The sequence below is a fragment of the Zychaea mexicana genome, assembly GCF_025766255.1.
Source record: "Zychaea mexicana strain RSA 1403 chromosome Unknown BDB00scaffold_47, whole genome shotgun sequence".
Taxonomy (NCBI): Eukaryota; Fungi; Mucoromycota; class Mucoromycetes; order Mucorales; family Lichtheimiaceae; genus Zychaea; species Zychaea mexicana.
This window is the reverse complement of record NW_026516710.1, coordinates 208,095-227,874: the sequence shown is the minus strand read 5'-3', so window position 1 is coordinate 227,874 and position 19,780 is coordinate 208,095. Positions and strand designations below refer to the sequence as shown.

At 42.7% G+C, this 19,780-nt stretch overlaps 3 protein-coding genes across 3 annotated transcripts; 1 reads left to right on the top strand and 2 right to left on the bottom strand.

Annotated features, from left to right (window-relative positions):
- Positions 1-1,934: 1,934 nt before the first annotated feature.
- Positions 1,935-6,752, bottom strand: BDB00DRAFT_788754 (fibronectin-binding protein A N-terminus-domain-containing protein; the record flags this gene model as incomplete). Its single annotated transcript, XM_053120835.1, has 19 exons — positions 1,935-2,104; positions 2,180-2,417; positions 2,510-2,686; positions 2,774-2,890; positions 2,987-3,094; positions 3,186-3,460; positions 3,564-3,852; positions 3,963-4,147; positions 4,262-4,656; positions 4,718-5,004; positions 5,112-5,250; positions 5,325-5,398; positions 5,463-5,545; positions 5,618-5,707; positions 5,815-6,025; positions 6,130-6,261; positions 6,344-6,445; positions 6,550-6,619; positions 6,694-6,752. 19 exons carry the CDS (start codon positions 6,750-6,752, stop codon positions 1,935-1,937), a joined length of 3,201 nt encoding a protein of 1,066 aa, XP_052978738.1.
- A 242-nt stretch (positions 6,753-6,994) lies between these two features.
- Positions 6,995-14,782, top strand: BDB00DRAFT_873392 (Sec63 Brl domain-containing protein; the record flags this gene model as incomplete). Its single annotated transcript, XM_053127087.1, has 22 exons — positions 6,995-7,217; positions 7,292-7,457; positions 7,532-7,626; positions 7,725-7,834; positions 7,929-8,094; positions 8,156-8,271; positions 8,352-8,576; positions 8,659-8,751; positions 8,818-9,034; positions 9,114-9,226; positions 9,300-9,392; positions 9,452-9,534; positions 9,611-9,864; positions 9,941-10,116; positions 10,185-10,343; positions 10,402-10,496; positions 10,563-11,037; positions 11,120-12,069; positions 12,144-13,827; positions 13,899-14,057; positions 14,169-14,273; positions 14,348-14,782. The coding sequence occupies 22 exons, from the start codon at positions 6,995-6,997 to the stop codon at positions 14,780-14,782; spliced, it is 6,192 nt and encodes a 2,063-aa protein (XP_052978737.1).
- Positions 14,777-17,026, bottom strand: BDB00DRAFT_828377 (glyceraldehyde-3-phosphate dehydrogenase). The gene is made up of 4 exons (XM_053123848.1): positions 16,541-17,026; positions 16,337-16,436; positions 15,613-16,236; positions 14,777-15,517 (listed from the first exon to the last, which is right to left on the bottom strand). Exons 1-4 carry the CDS (start codon positions 16,564-16,566, stop codon positions 15,254-15,256), a joined length of 1,014 nt encoding a protein of 337 aa, XP_052978736.1. The 5' UTR covers positions 16,567-17,026; the 3' UTR covers positions 14,777-15,253.
- Between the last annotated feature and the right edge of the window lie 2,754 nt (positions 17,027-19,780).

Below are 19,780 nucleotides of genomic sequence, written 5' to 3'. Positions count from 1 at the left end.
AGGGTATCGATGTATATATGTACCTCGATCTTTTTCTTATACCATTATTGCTCCAACGCTGTAATTTCCCTCTTTCTAATAGTATAGAGCATTATTGGTCGTTTTTATTTTACCAAGTATTACATAGTATGTATGCTTACTGATACGATTCTGTCCCCATAATGCGTGGCATCCGAGACTCAATGGAACAGGGACAATGCTATGACGAATCGAGACCAAAGAGTAAGGTCCGGAGTATATCCTGTTTTAGGATAAGCTCATATTGCCATACAAGGCATAGCTAGAACTCGGCTTCGGGTCGAAACGTTTTATAGACCGGGCATCGATTGTTGAACATTATACAGTGCCCGCTCGATAATTCGATCACTTTGGTCACAGCCGTAAGTGATCGAATTATCGAAATATCGAGTTATGAAATTGGGACTCCGTTAAGAAAAGGAAGGTTAAAGAAGTATATACATGTAACTCTGGACTCTGATGTATGATCCGACACTGATCGCTGGTTCAATTCCGCGTCACTAAGCATTTCTATTGGTTTATACTTGTCGATATGTCACAGCCAAGTGATTGATGATCGAATTATCGATTTGTTGATATTTTACTGCTTACCAGCCTGGTCATTTGAGAAAGTGATCGAATTATCGAGCGGGCATTGTACACACACAAAAACATTATTTTGTCTTCCTGTCGATTCTATACAATTCCTCCTAGTGCATCACAATGTATAAGTTTGTTTATTCTTGCGAGTCTTAATGACTATCATGCCGACTCTCATTTTGTTTGCCATTAACATTAGGGGATGAGTTGATTGACGTACCTAATATAATTTATAGTTCTTATGTTTTATCAATAAGGGTACATACAAAGAAACCTCCTAAGACTATTATGATTACGTAAAATAGAGCCAACTAGATATTATAAAACTTGACGGTCGAAGATAACAAGTACGTATGAGGGAGAGGACAGGCTGCTTAAAGATAAGAGTATGATTCTTAGCCTATGCTCTCTTTACCTATTCTTTTACAATCATATGATTATAACAAATTATGCTCACACTCTATACGATGATAACGCTGCGTGCTGTATTATACATAAATATCGTGAATCAAACAATCAAGCACACCATGTTGAAATTCATAGCAAATTTTCATTTATGTATGCTCTTCCCATTTAAGATATACAACGGCGAGCCTTGCATAATAAATCTATCACATATATACATCTAATAGCTGATGTGTACGAGAAGGAAATGCTAATATCATAGCATACGACATAAACAGGAGAGGAGAAAGAGGCGTGCATGCATATAAACACAACGTACGTACGTGCTATGCATGCTGTTGCTGGCGAGTGATTTTTTGCGCATTATTTCATCATTTACCACCTTGAACAATATACAAGAAACTCCCAATGATGTCAATGGTCATCTTTGGCAAACAAAATGGATGCTTATCTAAAAGAGCAGGCGTTGTTCAATGTGCTACTCCTTTCTTTCTTGATCGGCGTGCCGACAGCTGTCACGGGGCCAGAAGCAACAGGAGGGTTACAACTTCAACCTTGTTATTTAGCAGAAGAAGCATCAGTATCGGCCATTTTCCTCATTAGAGGACAGCGCCAGCCAATGGTGTGCTTATTGAGTACTGTAGAACGCATCGACCTTGCAGCATCTCATGCAAGCGCGAAAGAACTAGGTGAGGAGTGCAGCTAGCTAGCAGATCATGCGATACTGAGCACAACAACAAACATTTCAATCAAGAGGTTATTTTCTGTTTCGCAGTACGTGCGCCTACAACAACAATGTAAATGAAAGTGCATACGGTACTTGTTTATATATGTTCAATGTACAATGTTTGCTTTTTTAATAGTTATATATGTGTAAAGCATTGGTTTTTTTACGTGAGTGGTGGTGTGAGTCTAAGTCTAATACTGTAAATCTATTTTTTGCCCTTTTTACGCTTGCTTGCTTCCAAGTTCGGTGCAGAGACTTTGACTTTGCTCATCATTGCATTGATAGCTTCCATATCAGGAACAGACTTGATCAACTCCTTTTCGCGCGCTGTGGAATCAGTCAAGTTCAAAAACACTGAATGTGCCTGCTTGAGCCCTGTCGAGTCGTAAGACAAGAGAGTCAGTGAAAAGGCTCCTTTCCATTCGTGCTGCTCACGATCCTTCTGCTTACCTTTGCCACGTTTCAAAGAACCGGGAGTCAATTTGACCTTGTATTTGTATTTCTGAAGTGCGGTGTATGGGGCGCACACAGGAACTGCAAAGTGGATGATGTCTTCGGGTAATGGATTGGGAGTTACTGAATCCAAAATGGACAGATTTGCTGCTTCATCTGCTTCCAACATTGTGATATTCTCCTCCTTCAGCATCTGTCGAATGGTTTCTTTATCTTCGCCTTCGTCAGCTGCAATCTGAAATGCAGTACTATGAGTATATTACGTGTTCTGCATTCCCCCGCCCGTTTCCACATTTTTGAGTTGATAATTAGAATCCACATTTGTACCTCGTCTACATTGTCAATGCCAGCCTCATCAACTTGTGCGTTAGCTGCTTCAGCCGCTCGTGCGGCTTCTGCGGCAGCCCATTGTTCTTCGCGCTCCTTTTCTCTTGCCAGCTTTTCGGCTTTGGCTTGGGCTTCCTTCTTCGCCTTTTTACCCTTTGGTTGCGGTCCTTTGTTGGACTGACGATAAATGGGCAAACATTAGACTTCAGTCTACGTATTTTTTCCCAGTATGGGACGAAACAGAATAGGGAGACAGCGACTTACACCCAGCAGTTCCATCCGTAGCTTGCGTTCCTCTTCATCTTGATCACCATATTTTTGTTTGATTTTCTTGGCCTTGCCACGTTTTCCACGTGCCTGAGTTTGAGGCGCGGGAACAGGCTATTATAGGATGTATGTGTTTGCATGTGTCAACAAGCGTGCTTTGTTGTTATTATTTGTGTGTGCATATAACAAACAAAGCGGGTGGTGCTTTACCTCTTTGGATGTAGATGCCTTATTTGATTTCGTTTGTGTAGCGGATTCGTTACCAGCCTTGCCCTTTTTCAATTGACGCCGTTCCTTTGCACTAATAGCTTGCTTGCCCTTATTGAAACATAGTTTAAAATACCCCTTTTAGTTTCGTAGTTATCATGTTTCGCAATGTAGCACCACATGACACTGTTTTGCGCCTTACCGCTTTGTTGTTGCCAACTTGTTTGGATGGCTGTGCAAATGATGGCAGCGCGTCTGCATCTTCGTTTGCGCCATATTCATCCAAGTCGTACTTATTCCATTCAGGACCTTTTTGTGTAGCCGAAGTGGATGTTCCAGCTGCGGCAGTAGCGTCAGTTGTTGTGGTTGTGGTCGGAGCAAGCTGGGTATCTGGGAAGGCTTCATCTTCGTCTTCACTGCTGCTACTATCCGAGGAAGCGTCATCATCCCCACTCTGTCTGTCCGCTGTTGTCTCTTCTGTGAAAAAGATTATAGTCATAATGCAAATGAGACCCATTTCCTTCACATGACCTTCACTTTGATAAGAGTGGCAATAAGAGGGCGATGAGAACTTATTTACCTTTTACGCTGTCTGAGGTTTCCTCGGTCAAACTTTCGTTGATGGATCTTGCTGGAGTAACAGCTTCATCACCTACTGCCTGCAAGCCGTCCCCATTTGACACGTCCTCATTCTCATCTTGCTCCTCTTGTCGTTTCTCACTGACATGGTTACCAATGGAGGATTCATCCAGCTTGAAAAGATAGCCAAAGCCATATACCAACTGAACAGGTGGCAAAAAGTTCTTTTTGCCTCTGATCATAAAGCTACCGGTTGTCAAGTATTCGCCCGTGGGAGCTGATTTCGAGACCTATCATACGCCAACAGAACGGGGAGAGAAGAAATGGTTATACATCCGAGGCAGCTTTACATGTGAGCCAAAGCGAAGTAAGAAAGAAGATGATGATAATGGGGGGTTACCTGATCCGCATGAACCCAGTATGCACTCGTGACAATCTTTGCATCCCACGCCTTACTTTGGCATACAGACATGATGCCAGCCTGGAACAATGTGCTGGGTGGGATGGGGTTGCCAGCATTCTCGGGCTTGTTCTTGACAACAACCGATGCAGCACCATGGAGATCAGCGTGAACATACACATCATCTATTTCATTGCGTGACACAAAGTCAGTACAGTCTCGGGTTTAAGGAAATAAGAAACTCCCATAATGGTCTTTCCTTTCTCACTTCTACTTGTCCATTCCCCCGCCTCACTAACCTTTGTGCAGGTATCGCTTAACGAGTATCTCGTTCTGTTGCATATCTCGACCAGCAATAACCAAATGGCCTTCGGTCGAGATAAACCACAAAAACTTTTCAAACCAGAAAGGCTTGCGTATTTTGTTGATTGTCGTTGTGATCTTGGTTTCCTTGAGATCTTTGCGGATCTTACGTTCAGCAGACTTCATTGCTTTGGAAGAAGCCTTGATCGTCTTTTCGTGCTTGGTTGCTGTGCTTCGCTTCTGATCATAGTACTTGCGAGCATTGGCAAATGCTGTCAGCCCGATTTCTACGTCCACCTTGACAGGTCCCTTTGGCCATTCTTCGTCCTCCTCCTCACTGTCGGTATCTTCGTCTGAACTGTCCTCTTCTGATTCGTAACCGTCAGGTTCCCTGTATAAGTTGGTGAATATACAAAGATCGCGTCATTAATATATATTATACAGATACGTACGATAATAGAAGCGTAATTTGGTTTGTTTGTAGCTTCAGTGAGCCAATGATATCAGCAATTGGATTGCCTCGCTTTTTCTCTTCTTTGACCAACTCGTTAAGATCCTGCCAATCCATTTGGCTTGCAACAGCGTTACGGATAATTGTAATGGCTGCTTCCACCATGTCCAAATTGAGTTCAATCAGTTGAGCCTTGCGTACGTTCGTTGTTTGTTGGTCAACCAGCATTCGAACTCGATTTTCCTGTTCCTTTCGTACAGCTTCTAATTTCTTTATAGCAGCTTCTTCCTGCAAAAAACACATGTTAAACACAATATCAAAGGTTAGTAAATTGGCGTTCCTTCACGAAACACAACCATTCTTGCTTTTATATTGACTTTTTATCCGTCTTTTACCTGATTTCTTGCTTTCAGCTCGATTTTTTGAGCCTCAATAGCCGAGAAAAATTCATCAACGGCCGAATCGAACGTGTTGAATTCCTTGTATGGCCGAGATTCATGCTGTTTGTATAGATAGGGATGGAATTCATCATAGCTTTTTTGAAGAAGAAAAGAAAACCACCATTAACGACTTATCGCTGCATGATTTAACTATATATGTATACTTACATCTCTATCCGATTGTCGTCCTCCTCTCCTTCCTTTGCTGGCGCCTTTTTATCTTCTAATAGGATAATATAGCCCTATGTTTACTATATTATTAAAAGACGTGCTCCTGCCATACAAAGTCAACCTACATAAACTTACCCTTGGGACATTGTTCTTGGTCGATTCGACCATTTCGTCACCTTCAGCGAATGCCTTGATCAAATCCTGCATCATAGGCGAGTCTATATGGTATCGCATCAATATCTATATGTTCTTGTCCTTTTTAAACCCATCCAAAAATGAATTTTAAATACCTATCGAGCTGTCAAATTCGGTTGCTGGTTTCATATTCGGACTGAGGCCGGCTTTCAGAATGATATGCTCAATCATGGCCGGACCGTATTCTAGAAAGACCGTACGGCAATGCGTTACATATCAGTAACTATGTAACATTATCATCACCATCATCGCCAGGAGCAATATATTGACCCCTCTTGTAGCATTCAATTACCATAAGCGATATTTAACACTTTTTTCAACGTATCCTTTGGTCCTGCGTTACGAAGTACTTGTTGTAGTTTATCCGTTTCTAGCTTTGTGAAATCTGTCACGGCCAGCTGAACATCATACGTTTCGCCCACTGCCATTTTGGTATCTTCAGTATTAACTACACGCAGCAATGCTATAATCTTGTACTTGTCATCGGTAAAAATGATATTGCCCTAGATACACAATCGGTTGTATGTGTGCATGTGAGTTCATCAGATCTCCCATCCTCATATATTTCACCTTGACCACTAAAACCGAGCCTTCTCGATTAACTTACCGAAGCATAGAATTCGGCAATGATATGATAACCAAAACTCTTTTCGCCACCAGCAAACTCAAAATCCACAATACGATCCACACCCAACTGTCGAATATTCGTTACTCTGCGTGTTCGTAGGTATTTACGTAGCTAACAGCGAGAAAACATTTTAGTTCTTTTTCTCTCTCTCTCTCTGTGTGTGTGTGTGTGTGTAAATCATATACAAACCTACCTTGGCGCAGAAAGCTGATGGTGTCACCTGTTTCTCTCGGCTATACTGAGTGCTATGAATACGTGTACCAGACTCGATCAAGACTAGTTCTTTGTCATCAGGCTAATGTAGAAACAAGAATATTAAGCTCACTAGTCCTCTCTCTCACTCTCACTCTCACTTTCTAGCTTCATTGTTTGTGACCTTTATCACTTGACAAGCCATACCTTGGCGAATTTAAGCAAGAATGTTTTGGCATTCACGTCGTAAATGTTCTGCAATCGCAGATTCGTCAAGCTATATAGTATTATCACAATATCAATTAGTCGTTGTTGTTACAAAGAAGAGAAAGAAGTGTTTTTTGGACTCACCGTTCTTTCAAATTAGTGACGGTTGCCCGAATGTCTAGTGCATTAAAACGTTGCTTCATGGTTCAATCGTGATTCAAGCACACAAAAAAAAGTGTAGAAAAAGAGACGATCGCGCGGTTGTTGCACCAGTGGTTACGGGCCTTCAAAATAGCTTACTGCGGTGATGGAGTTAGTACTGCGGCAGCTTTACTTTTGCTTCTCTATAAAAGCTCTGTTTTCTTTTTTTGTGAATTGCTGAAACCGCAGCAAGCTCGCAGAAGCTTTTGTAATTCTTTTTGACGATTCTTTGGCGACATTAGACATGGCAACATCAACTGGCTTTGAGTTTAGCAGCATGGTGCATCAACTCGTCAAGAGTGCACATGCTGACAAGAACAAGAAAGGCAAAAAGAAAGCCGGATCGCCGTCGGATCTACTCACGATGCCCTATGATGGACATAAAGTCGTTCAACAATCGGTTGATGCCTTTAAACAACTTGTCGAAAAATACCAGAGTGAACACGCAGAAAAGTCAACAACATCCTGTAAGAGAGATATTACGAAATGATTAGGAGCCTTTTCGTCTTTATTTACGCGTCCTTTTTGTTATATGTGTTAGCGCTCACATTTGGTTCCGATATCGAATTCCATCCGCCAGAGCCAGCGGTTTCGTATGACGACGAAGTTGATGAGGAACCTTCGCAAGAGTTATTGGCCACTGAGTCTGTCAAGGCAGAAAAGCCAAATTTGGGTGGAGCTATATTTGATCGAAACTGGCTTCTTCAGTATGTTTATATTGCTGCATGACAGCAGAAGAGGGGCGGGAGTGGAAAACCAAGAAATTAAACTTGTGAAATAGACAATGCCACAATTACTTTGGCGCAAGCAACACTGGTGGCAATCCCCAGCAGCTATGTGTGAATATTTTCACCATCTTGCGTTCGAATGACAACGGTAAGCTCGGCAGAATCCAGTAGATATAATTGCTTGTGAAATAAGATCGTGAGGCTGATACCGTATCGATTGAAAAATCCGCTGGATACTTTGTACAGACGACGGTATTCAGGCTGCCTTGGTCGATCTCCTCGGTTTTGATGCTCTTGAGTTGATTTCCAATCTGATTATGAATCGCTCAAAAATTGTGGATACTATCATGATGACTGTAAGTGGTTACTCTTTGGCTCTAATATCATCATCATCATCCATGGTCATGGTCTCATTTGAAGCTTTTTGCGACTTTTTTCTTTCTTTATTAGTCGAGTTATGTCGCTTCATCCGATTATTCAAAGCAGCAGGGCAATAAGCGCGGGATGGCACCTGGTCCTCAATTCACCGTCCAATCTGAAGCTGAGCGTCGAGAAGCAAAACTTTTACGAAAGGAGCATAAAAAGGCAATGAAATCACACAAGACGCAAGAAGAAGGTAAAGGTGCTTTTGAAGAAACGTGAGGACCGAGATTTATAATAGTTTCTCTAAATTTTAGATGAAACCGAAACATCGATGAGCATCTTGGGCTTTGATACAGTCGATTTGCGACAGGCAAGAGAAAATGCACTAATGACTGCAGGTGCAAGACCTCTAGCTAGCACAGGTTTGAAGGTGACGTTTGCTCTTTAGAATATCATGATGGATGCGTCAATACTATGAAACTGATCTTTAATGTGCTACATATTCATTAGGCCAGAAAAGAAGAAGTGTATCCTCATGTCTACCAGTCAGGAAAATCTGCTGGTACTTTATCCATGTTTGGAACACGATTCGCTTTACCAGCCGGTTCCGTCCGTGAAGAGTTCGACGACTATGAGGAAACAACCATTCCTGTACCAAAAGTTGCTCCTGTTCGTGCTGGTGAACGGCGCATCTTGATCAGTGAAATGGACAATCTTGCTCGAGGTGCCTTTAAAGTATGTAGTCCCTGCCCCAACCCCTTTAAGGTGATTAGCGACTTTCAAAAAGCCCATACTGATTAATACACTTTCAAATCAGGCCTATGAAAGTTTGAATCGCATTCAATCCATTGTTTATCCTGTCGCTTATGAGACGAACGAAAACATGCTCGTTTGTGCTCCCACTGGTGCTGTACGTATATCTTCAGCCAGTATTTCTGTTTCAGAAAACAAAACTTTCTAACGACATGTCCCATAGGGTAAAACTGACGTTGCTATGCTTACGGTACTTCGGTGTCTATCTCAATATTGCTATCCACCACCTAGCAAAGAAGTATCGGATATCAACTTTAGTATTGCCAAGGAAGATTTCAAGATCGTTTATGTTGCACCCATGAAAGCACTTGCTGCAGAAGTGGTCGAAAAGATGGGCAAAAGACTCAAGTTTCTTGGCGTCAGTGTTCGAGAACTCACTGGTAAACTACATGTTTGTCTCTTGCTTTGTCACCAAATTATTATGGCAACTCACAAATCGCAATCGAATGATTTTGATAGGTGACATGCAGCTTACTAAAGCTGAAATTCAAGCTACTCAATTTATTGTTACAACTCCTGAAAAATGGGACGTGATTACGCGAAAGGGAACCGGTGATACTGAGCTTGCTCAGGTATATAATCACACCTATGGGACTTGTAGCCAAAACGTACTTGATGCTTATATTAGTTTTCATGATTCTACAGAAAGTCAAGCTTTTGATTATCGATGAAGTGCATCTGTTGCATGAGGATCGTGGTGCCGTTATTGAAAGTATCATTGCTCGAACATTACGTCAGGTAATAAGTCTGCCAGCTAATGTTAATTGGGATGGATATACTGAAGTTACTATTCGCAGGTCGAGTCAAGCCAATCATTAATCCGTATCGTTGGTTTGTCTGCCACATTGCCCAACTACTTGGATGTTGCATCATTTTTAAGGTAAGTAATCATTAGCGGCCGTTTTTCTTTAGGGAAACATGGGCTTTTGTCTAACATTTCGAGTTATCTTAAATAGAGTGAATCCCTATCAAGGTCTCTTCTTCTTTGATGGTGGTTTCCGTCCAGTTCCACTTGAGCAGCACTTTTTGGGCATTAAAGGCAAAGCCAACTCGGTCGCATCTAAGGAACGGATGAACAGAGCTTGTTTTGACAAAGTGTCTGAGCTGGTACAACAGGGTCACCAGGTCATGGTATTTGTTCATGCTCGTAAAGAGACTGTTAAAACTGCCCAAATGTTGCGTGAAGAAGTGGCAGCTGAGGGACTATCAGGTACTTGTATATACATTTGCAAAAGGTACTGTATATATCTTTTACAGTCGTTAACATGTCGTATGTTTTCATTTAGAATTTTTCGATTGCTCTCTTGAAAGCAAGTTTTCAAATTACAACAGGGAGGTTGCCAAGTCAAAGAACAAGGAATTGAAGGAATTGTTTAAGTTTGGCTTTGGTATGCATCATGCGGGTATGCTCCGCTCTGATCGTACCTTAACTGAGCGTATGTTTGCTGATGGTGTGCTGAAGGTAAAATAAATGGTTGGATGCTTATCAAAGAATGTAGAGTTTTGTTTCTAAGTGAATTGCGCAATTAGGTGCTTTGCTGTACTGCCACGTTGGCATGGGGTGTAAACTTACCCGCCTACGCTGTTGTCATCAAAGGAACACAAGTCTACGACTCGCAGAAGGGTAGTTATGTGGATTTGTCAATTCTCGACGTGCTCCAGATTTTCGGCCGTGCAGGTCGTCCACAGGTATTTAGAGTTGTAGCTTAACAAGTTATTTTCAGCAACGCTAATTCTTTTTATATAGTACGAATCCCAAGGTGTTGGTTACATTCTTACCACCCAAGACCGTCTTTCCCACTATGTCTCAGCTATTACCCAGCAGCACCCGATCGAATCAAAGTGAGATACTCTCTTCTTGCTTTCCACGAAGCACAACAAAACTCATCAGTATCGTTTTCTGTGTAGGTTTATTGAACATATCGCAGACAACTTGAACGCAGAAATCTCTCTAGGCACGGTTACAAATGTCCATGAAGCTGTAACCTGGTTAAGTTACACCTACCTCTATGTGCGTATGAAGAAGAATCCAATGGTCTATGGTATGGACCACGGCGAACCAATCGAGGACCCCTTACTTGGTCGCAAGCGTCATGAAATTATTGTTTTGGCAGCACGTCGACTCGCCAAATGCCAAATGATTATCTTTGACGAAAACACGGGTTATCTTACTGCCAAAGATCTTGGTCGTATCGCGTCCAACTTTTACATCCGTCACACTAGTATTGAAATCTTCAATGGCTTTATGAAGCCGCGCATGACTGAGGCCGACGTACTGTCTATGATGAGTTTGAGCTCGGAATTCGACAATATCAAGTCGCGTGACAATGAGCACAAGGAATTGAAGGGCCTTTTGGATGATTCATGCGCTTGTGATATCAGGGTAACCAGTTTAATAATACAAACAAAACGCGTAACGAAGCCAGTATGTATGCTGATATTAACCGGTTAAAATCGATTGGCAGGGTGGTACGGATTCGACACATGGCAAAGTCAACATTCTTTTGCAGTCATTCATTTCGAACGCACGTATTGACGACTTTGCCTTGATTTCTGATTGTGCTTATGTGGCGCAAAACGCTGGTCGTATTGCTCGCGCACTCTTTGAAATTGCACTTAATCGAAATTGGGGTCCCACTGCCTATATTCTGCTATCCATCAACAAAGCCATCGAAAAGCGTATGTGGACGTTCCAGCACCCGCTACATCAGATGGGTTTGCCTATGGATATCCTCAACAAGCTCGAGTCACGCACACACGAAGTATCGATCGAGGAAATGCGCGATATGGAACCTTTAGAGCTTGGTGAGCTTGTCCACCACAAACGCATGGGAGCTACCTTGGCACGCTGCGTGGATCAATTTCCCATGTTATTGCTGGATGCACGTATCGCTCCCGTTACACGCAATGTGCTGAACGTGGAGCTGACGATCACGCCCGACTTTACCTGGAACGACCGTGTCCATGGATCTGTCGAACCTTGGTGGATCTGGGCCGAAGATTCGGAAAATGTTGAAATTTACTATTCGGAATACTTTTTGTTGCAACGCAAACAGTTCGGTGAGCCGGTCAAGATATTGTTCACCGTACCTATTGTCGAACCACTGCCCTCTCAAATATATATCCGCGCTGTATCTGATCGTTGGCTCGGCGCAGAGACGGTGCTGCCGGTATCCTTCCAACATTTGATCCTGCCTCAATTGAACCCGCCCCATACAGACTTGCTTGACCTTCAACCTCTTCCCGTCACTGCCCTGCATGACGATGTACTTGAAGGAGTCTGTGCACAGCGGTTTTCTCACTTTAATCCTGTCCAGACTCAGATCTTTCATACGCTGTATAATACTGAGCATAATGCGCTTGTTGGTGCTCCTACTGGTTCTGGTAAGACCGTTGCTGCTGAACTGGTGATGTGGTAAGTTGTCAATAGAAGAAGTAGGCCGTAAAAAGATGGTGTTGATGATTAAATTGGGTGTTATATTTGCTCAGGTGGGCTTTCCGTCAACATCCCGGTACCAAGGTTGTTTATATTGCTCCTATGAAAGCACTTGTCAAAGAGCGAGTATTTGATTGGAACAAGCGCTTGACTGGTCCCATGAACAAGAAGCTGGTTGAATTGACGGGCGATGTGACCCCGGACCTCAAAACGATTGAATCGGCAGACATTATTATCACAACTCCAGAAAAGTGGGACGGTATTAGTCGTAGCTGGCAGACCCGTAGCTACGTGCGAAAAGTATCGTGCGTCATCATTGATGAAATCCATTTGCTCGGCGGCGATCGTGGTCCTATTTTAGAGGTCATTGTGTCGCGTATGAACTATATCGGCTCACAGCTGGAGCGTAAAGTGCGTATCGTGGGTCTTTCGACGGCGTTGGCCAACGCGAACGATTTGGCGGATTGGCTTGGCATTGAAAAGGTTGGCTTGTTCAACTTTAGACACTCTGTCCGTCCTGTTCCACTTGAGATCTACATTGATGGCTTCCCTGGCAAGCACTACTGTCCGCGCATGATGAGCATGAACAAGCCAACGTATGCAGCGATCAAGACGCATTCACCAGCACAGCCAGTCATTGTATTTGTTTCTTCACGTCGACAGACGCGTCTCACTGCACAAGATCTGATTGCTTATTGCGGTATGGAAGATAATCCGCGTCAATGGTTGCATATGGATGACGAAGAGCTCGAGCTGTTGCTGGATCGGGTCCACGATGAATCCCTCAAAAATTCCCTGGCTTTTGGTATTGGTCTCCATCACGCTGGTTTGACCGAGGATGATCGTCGTATTGTCGAAGAACTGTATCTTAAGCTCAAGATCCAGATCCTGATCGCGACAAGTACGCTTGCATGGGGTGTCAACTTGCCTGCCCATTTGGTTGTCATCAAAGGCACCGAGTACTACAACTATAAGGTCGGTCGCTATGTCGACTACCCGATCACCGACGTGTTACAGATGATGGGCCGTGCGGGTCGTCCCCAATTCGACAACACCGGTATTGCGCGCGTCTTTGTGCAGGACAGCAAAAAGAACTTTTTCAAGAAATTCTTGCATGAGCCTTTCCCTGTCGAGTCGAGTCTACACAAGTTCATGGACGACCACATTAATGCCGAGATCGTAGCAGGAACGATAAAAACCAAGCAGGACGCGATAGATTACTTGACGTGGACATACTTTTACCGTCGACTGCAGCAAAACCCAACCTACTACGGTTTGGACGATATGACACAAAAGGGTGTGGAGACATTCTTGTCAGACACGATCAATGACGTGACGAACCGTTTGGCCGAGTCGAATTGTGTAGAGGTCGAGGATGACTTTGAACTAATCCCGCTGATAGCAGGTCGCATTGCCTCATACTACTATCTTCGCCACCAAACAGTCCGCCACTTTAGGCAACGCTTGCACAAGGATTCAGAAATCGATGAGCTTATGGATATCATGGGCTATGTACCCGAGTATGAGGAACTCCCGGCACGGTGCAACGAAGATTTGCTGAACCAGGAGATTGAAAAACACATCCCATACCCAGTGACAGGCACCCGCGATTTCAAGAGCCCACATATCAAGGCATATGTGCTGACGCAGGCTCATATCAGCCGCTTAGAGCTGCCTATTTCAGACTACATTACGGATCAGATTACCGTTTTAGATTCTGCAATTCGTTTCTGCCAGGTAAAACCAAGCATAGTGCGCTTGATTTTGTCCTCGAATATTTATCTTTATTGCCATGCTCTTTTCGATAGGCTATGATCGATGTTGCTGGCGATGCTGGCTATCTCACCACATGCTTGAAGATAATGCAGCTGTTGCAATGTATCAAACAAGCTCACTGGCCAGAAGAATCGACGTTGTTGACGCTGCCCAAGATTAAGCCCAGAATGCTTCGAGAAATTCGATACAAGGTATCTTTCATTTGAAACTCCCTGCTTTCTCTCTTGCTCTTACACGCCCCCCTTTGTTTGTTTGAAAAAAGAAAAATGGAAAAGAACTAACTATCTCCACGTTACTTGAAGAACAAAACACTTGGTTGCTTGGCTGAACTCACAGAGTTTTCGGACAACCAAATAAAAAACATTTTTGAGAAAGTGTCGGGCCTTTCAACCCAAGATGTCAATGAGGTAAACATGAATAATCTGCTAAGGAAAGTTGCGAATGTTAAAGATTGCTAAATGCAAACTCTTTCTCTTGGAAGATCCGACGCGTCGTTTCACGCTTACCAGTTATGGACATGAAAGGCACGATCGAATCGAAAAAGCCATACCTGATACCTGAAACGACATACAAGATTCAAGTCCAGATTCAACGGCTCGGCGGGAAAAAGAAAGGAGGAGGACCTGTGCATGATGGCCGAGTGTATGCCCCCAAGTTCCCCAAACCACAGTACGAGTCGTGGTGGCTCGTAATGGGTGATTCCGAAACAGACGAGCTGCTGGCACTTAAGCGTATCAGCATGCGGAACGGACCCAACGAAACGCTGACCAACAGGGCAACGTCGCACATCTCATTCGACACACCTGTGCGACTCGGCAAGCATCGCTACACGCTATTCCTTATCAGTGATGGCTATCTGGGACTCGATCAGCAGATGGACATAGAATTTGAGACAAGAGTTGATTTGGATTCATGAAGTTAATAGCTTTTTAGTATGTTTATAAACATAGTGTATAAAAGTTACACGCTGGGGTTGACTAGATAACTGAGAGGGAAAAAATGCATATACAAAAAAATGTTGCTCATAGAACAAAAAATATGTAAAGATGATAATGGGGAGAGTGGGTGAATAAGAAAGAAATAGACAGGGCATGGAATATGCGTGATAATAATCTACAACATAAAATTAACAAGTATCCTTTTTTTTTAAGAGAGAAAGGATGTGCAGATGATGGACATATATGAAATAGTTGCAAGAGAATTCGAGAGAGAGGAAGAGTGTTCAAAGAGGGAGAAAAAGAGATGGACTAGGAGGTGATAGAGTCGAGGGAGAGAGGATGAGAGAGGATGAGAGAGGGAGAAGTAATAGGTTTTGGAGTGGAAGTTTAATGAGAGAAGTGATGTGATTAGAAGAAAAATGAAAAATATTAAGAAAGTAGTAGAAGATTTACAAGCTGCCGTCCGCCTTGGCAACGTGCACCAAGAGGTCGACAACACGAGTGGAGTAGCCGTACTCATTGTCGTACCAAGAGATCAGCTTGACGAAATGAGGGTTGAGCGAGATACCGGCCTTGGCGTCGAATATACTGGAGTGTGGGTCACCGAGGAAATCGGTCGAGACCACCTCGTCCTCCGTGTAGCCGAGAATTCCTTTCAGTGGGCCCTCGGAAGCAGTCTTGATGGCTTGTTTGATGTCCTCATACGATGCAGCCTATTAGAAAATATTTGTGCAAAGATATTTAGTTATGTTGCTCTTTATAAAGCAAACATACAAACACACATAAACAAAGAAGTAGTAGGATTTACCTGTTCTATTCGTACGGTCAGATCCACGACGGACACATCCGGATTAGGAACCCGGAACGACATACCCGTAAGCTTGCCATTCAGATGAGGAATTACCTTGCCAACAGCCTTTGCTGCGCCCGTAGACGCCGGTATAATGTTCGCCCCGGCCCCTCTGCCTGCACGCCAGTCTTTGCCCGATGGTCCATCCACTGTCTTCTGTGTTGCTGTCGTAGCATGGACAGTCGTCATGAGGCCTTCGACGATCTTAAAGTTGTCGTCGACAACCTTGGCGAGTGGAGCAAGGCAGTTGGTAGTACAGGAGGCATTGGAGATGACTTGCATGTCCGGAGAGTAGCTGTCGAGGTTCACGCCGACGACAAACATGGGAGCATCCGAGGATGGCGCCGAAATGATAACCTTTTTGGCCCCGCCCTGGAGATGTGCGCCGGCTTTCTCTTTTGTCGTGAAGACGCCTGTGGACTCGACCACGTAATCGGCCCCGGTGTCCTTCCATGGGATGGCGCCTGGGTCGCGTTCAGAGTAAACAGCAATCTCGTGGCCGTCAACGACAAGCTTGCCGTCCTTCTTTTCAACCGTTCCTTTGAAACGGCCGTGCGTCGAATCATATTTAAACATATACACCTAGCATAGCAAATAGTAGCCATAACGATGAGTATTCAGTATTGAATATACTAGACTAGATGATACTAAGTAGTAACATGTGATTCTTCAGATTGCTTACCATATAGTCCAGATCGATAAAAGGGTCGTTTACCGCAACGACCTGGATCTCGGGGTTCAAGAGCGAAGCTCGCAATACAATACGGCCGATACGACCAAATCTGTGCATTATCGATTCATGTGAGTATATACACAACTCAACATTCTCATTGCCATCGCTGAACCACTTCCCAGCTTCGTATGACCATCACAACGAAGAACTTACCCGTTAATTCCGGCTTTAACTGGCATGTTGATTTTCTGATAGTTGTTCGATAAAATGTAAGAAAAGGGGTTTATAGAGTGTTTTTGGAAGAGAGTATAAGATATGTTTTTTTGTGTGTTTCGTAGGAGTGTTTTTTTCTGGGGTCGTTACAGAAAGGATTATATTTTTTTTCTTAAGTCGTAAAAAAGGTCGTTATAAAGTTATCGTTTGTTTGTGTTTGCGTTGCGTGGAATGGTATTTTTTCTGAACTTGAAAAATGAATCAAGATTCAAAAAAAGAAAGGAGGAAGGCGGTTATAAAGAAGTCGAGGGGTCAAGGAAATGTCGTCCTTATATACTCTTTTCTTTGGGAAAAGAATTTTTTTTGTGTAATCCTCCATGTAAATAGCACACTCTTCAAACTGTTTATCGATGGCTTTTTTTCTTTTTGGGGGAGAGGGAAACAAACAGCAAGGAGTAATGCAGTACAAGGAGAGGGCGTTTTTGTTTTTCCTGTCACCCCAAAACTTTATCGTTTTTGGCGCGCTGCGATGATCATGCGGTTTCGCTTTTCACCTTCTTGTCCTACATGGCACACCTTTTCGTACATTCAGCCATTTTGTTTTTGTCATACCATTTATCGTCTTCTTAACTAACTACTTTGCACCCTTTCGCCCGCTGGGGTGGTCTCCCTCCCCTCCCCTGCTTCGTTTCAAACACTACATGTTTCATATGCAGGATGCATAACGTCATTTTTTTACATGATGCTATAGTAACCATGGTTACAGTCTGTTAGTTGTTGCTATGGTACAGAAATAACCATAGAGACCATTGAAAAGTTTGGCTGACTTCGCTCTTGCTGCTGCGTTTTAGATGGGAATACCAGAAACGTGTAACACTGCTCCTGAACTTCCCGTCCAGAAAAAAGGCGCGCCTTGATGCATGTCTCCTGTTGTTTACTTGCTGACGATATCTTTTCAAATGCGCTTTGTTGCATACTTTGCCGACAGCAGCGGCTCTTCAAGACAAAATCGTATGAGTTATTCGGAGTAAGCGCCATTTCGATCTATGCAGGTTACGGCAGCATAAATGGTAATGATATTGATGGAAGAAAGGGTGACTGACCACTGTGGACCACTGTGGAAATAAAAAATTGTTTCGACTAGCTAGCGGTATATGTAGAGCGTATTTCTTGTTTTCTAAAGATAGAGCAAGTTGCCTTTCTGTACATGCAACACAAAAAAACCGCGTATTCTTTGCGTTAAAAGAAGTATAACTGCGAAACGCATATATTATTTTTAATGACTGTATTATACTCCTCGTCAGCTCATTATTTTGGTTTAAGGTTTCAGTCGTAAAAAAATCAGGTACGGAACAGTAACAACAACCTGATAAAAGAACCAAAAAAATCTTTGTCTCCGCGCTCGTAGTTTTTATGTAGCAACAGAACTTATAAGGAGCAATATCGTTGGTCACAAGAAGTATGTAATGCTATGAGTGGTCAGACATGTACCAAGATTTCCTGGAACGATTGGTGGAAACGGGTTACTGATGATCTTTTAAAAGTTATTAGTTTTGACTTGACTTGAACAGCGGTGATTGTAAAACAATAGTGTCATGAACTATTATAGCACGTCATGATATCATTGTTCTGTTGTGTACTCGCTCTTTTTCATATTGCACCCGCCGATGGGCGGGATGGTTCGAAAGAGGAAGCGTTCATAAGACAATAAAGGATTGTTTTACTCTCAGCAGCAGCTGAGATGATGATGGTGCAACGCAGTAGTAGCAGGATAGTGCGAACTTTATACTTGGCTGACGAAGCGATTGATCCGTCTTCTGTCATTATCGCCTTTTTTGATGTATTTGAACAACGATAACAACAATAGATATTCATATGATTTGCTGTGTCCCGATATCTCTACTATATAGATGATCGTTTGCATCTACATACATCCATAGCCAGTTTTGTCGTGCTCGACCGTGATATCTGAAACACACTGTAAAACAGTGATTTGGAAAGTGCCGCTAGTATATGCTCATCACCGGGTTATGCAACGGCACAGTTTAGTACATTGGCCGCTCGCTATAATGCTATAAGCAATGAGACCTGAATCCCATCACTATATTGAAGTATTACTATATCGATTTGTAGTTCTGTTAATGGGGTCCGGAAAACTGATTACTTATGGTAAAACAGTATATGGAAAGCTCATCAGGAGAAGCTATAGAATTGCGTGCTGCCACTATTGATTTATCGATAATGAACTCCCAAAATTATACTACTGTATCCTTCAATTTATCTTTCCATTGTCATCCCTCCTTATTACAACTGATAGGATTGCACTTGGCTCTGAGCGCATCATTGATGGAGTGCCACCCCTAATGATAACACTCAAAAACGACAATCTACACCCATGAATCACAGCAAAAACTATCATAGCAAATGTGTATGTAATCATAAGCAACATGGCAATCAATGGTTTATCAGGTATATTCCATTATGGAAACAAAGTGCGCTATGTCAAATAATGCGCGTTGCCTTTTCAGTATTTTATCCGCCATCATACATGTTGTGCTATTGTGTACAGCCGACAACCGAGCAAAAAAGCTGTTTATATGATATAAAAAAAGAGCACAGTTCTTGCGTTTTCTCATACTGGGATCTTTTAACATCAGTTATACATACTCAACAACGTATGAAAAGCAGTCATTATATGGTACAACAACTTAACTTATTCTTACTACTACTTTAGTTGTTACTAGTTCTAGCAGCTAATTCTGTGCGTTTTCTTAACGATCCATTTTTTTTTGCAGAAAAGAAAATCATCAATTCCAATCAACTGAACATGAAGGCGGCATTTATCCCGGGCACGCTTCTTGCATAGATAACTCAAATTTTGCACTGTAGTTTTCTCCTCTTGTCGCTGTTATAGACCCTCAACAAATTGTCGAGTCAAGTGGAAGACACTTTTGACAAGAGAAACCTGCCGCATGAAACGATTTGCTCGGAAAAACAAATTGTTGCAACGCGTAAAAACCGCTAGCAGTATTTGCTAGAACAGATAATAAAGTCCAAAATATTCAAGTTGGGGTTGTCTAGTTCAGATACTGTAAGTACGTCATAACTACTTAGCTGACTAATAACGTATCTTCTGGGATCAACATGGCTGCCAATTATGATACTTCCTTCCAATGTACAATGCATAGAAAAAGCTGCACCAAAAGGCTCAGCATATACATGTGATTGGGATAATACTTG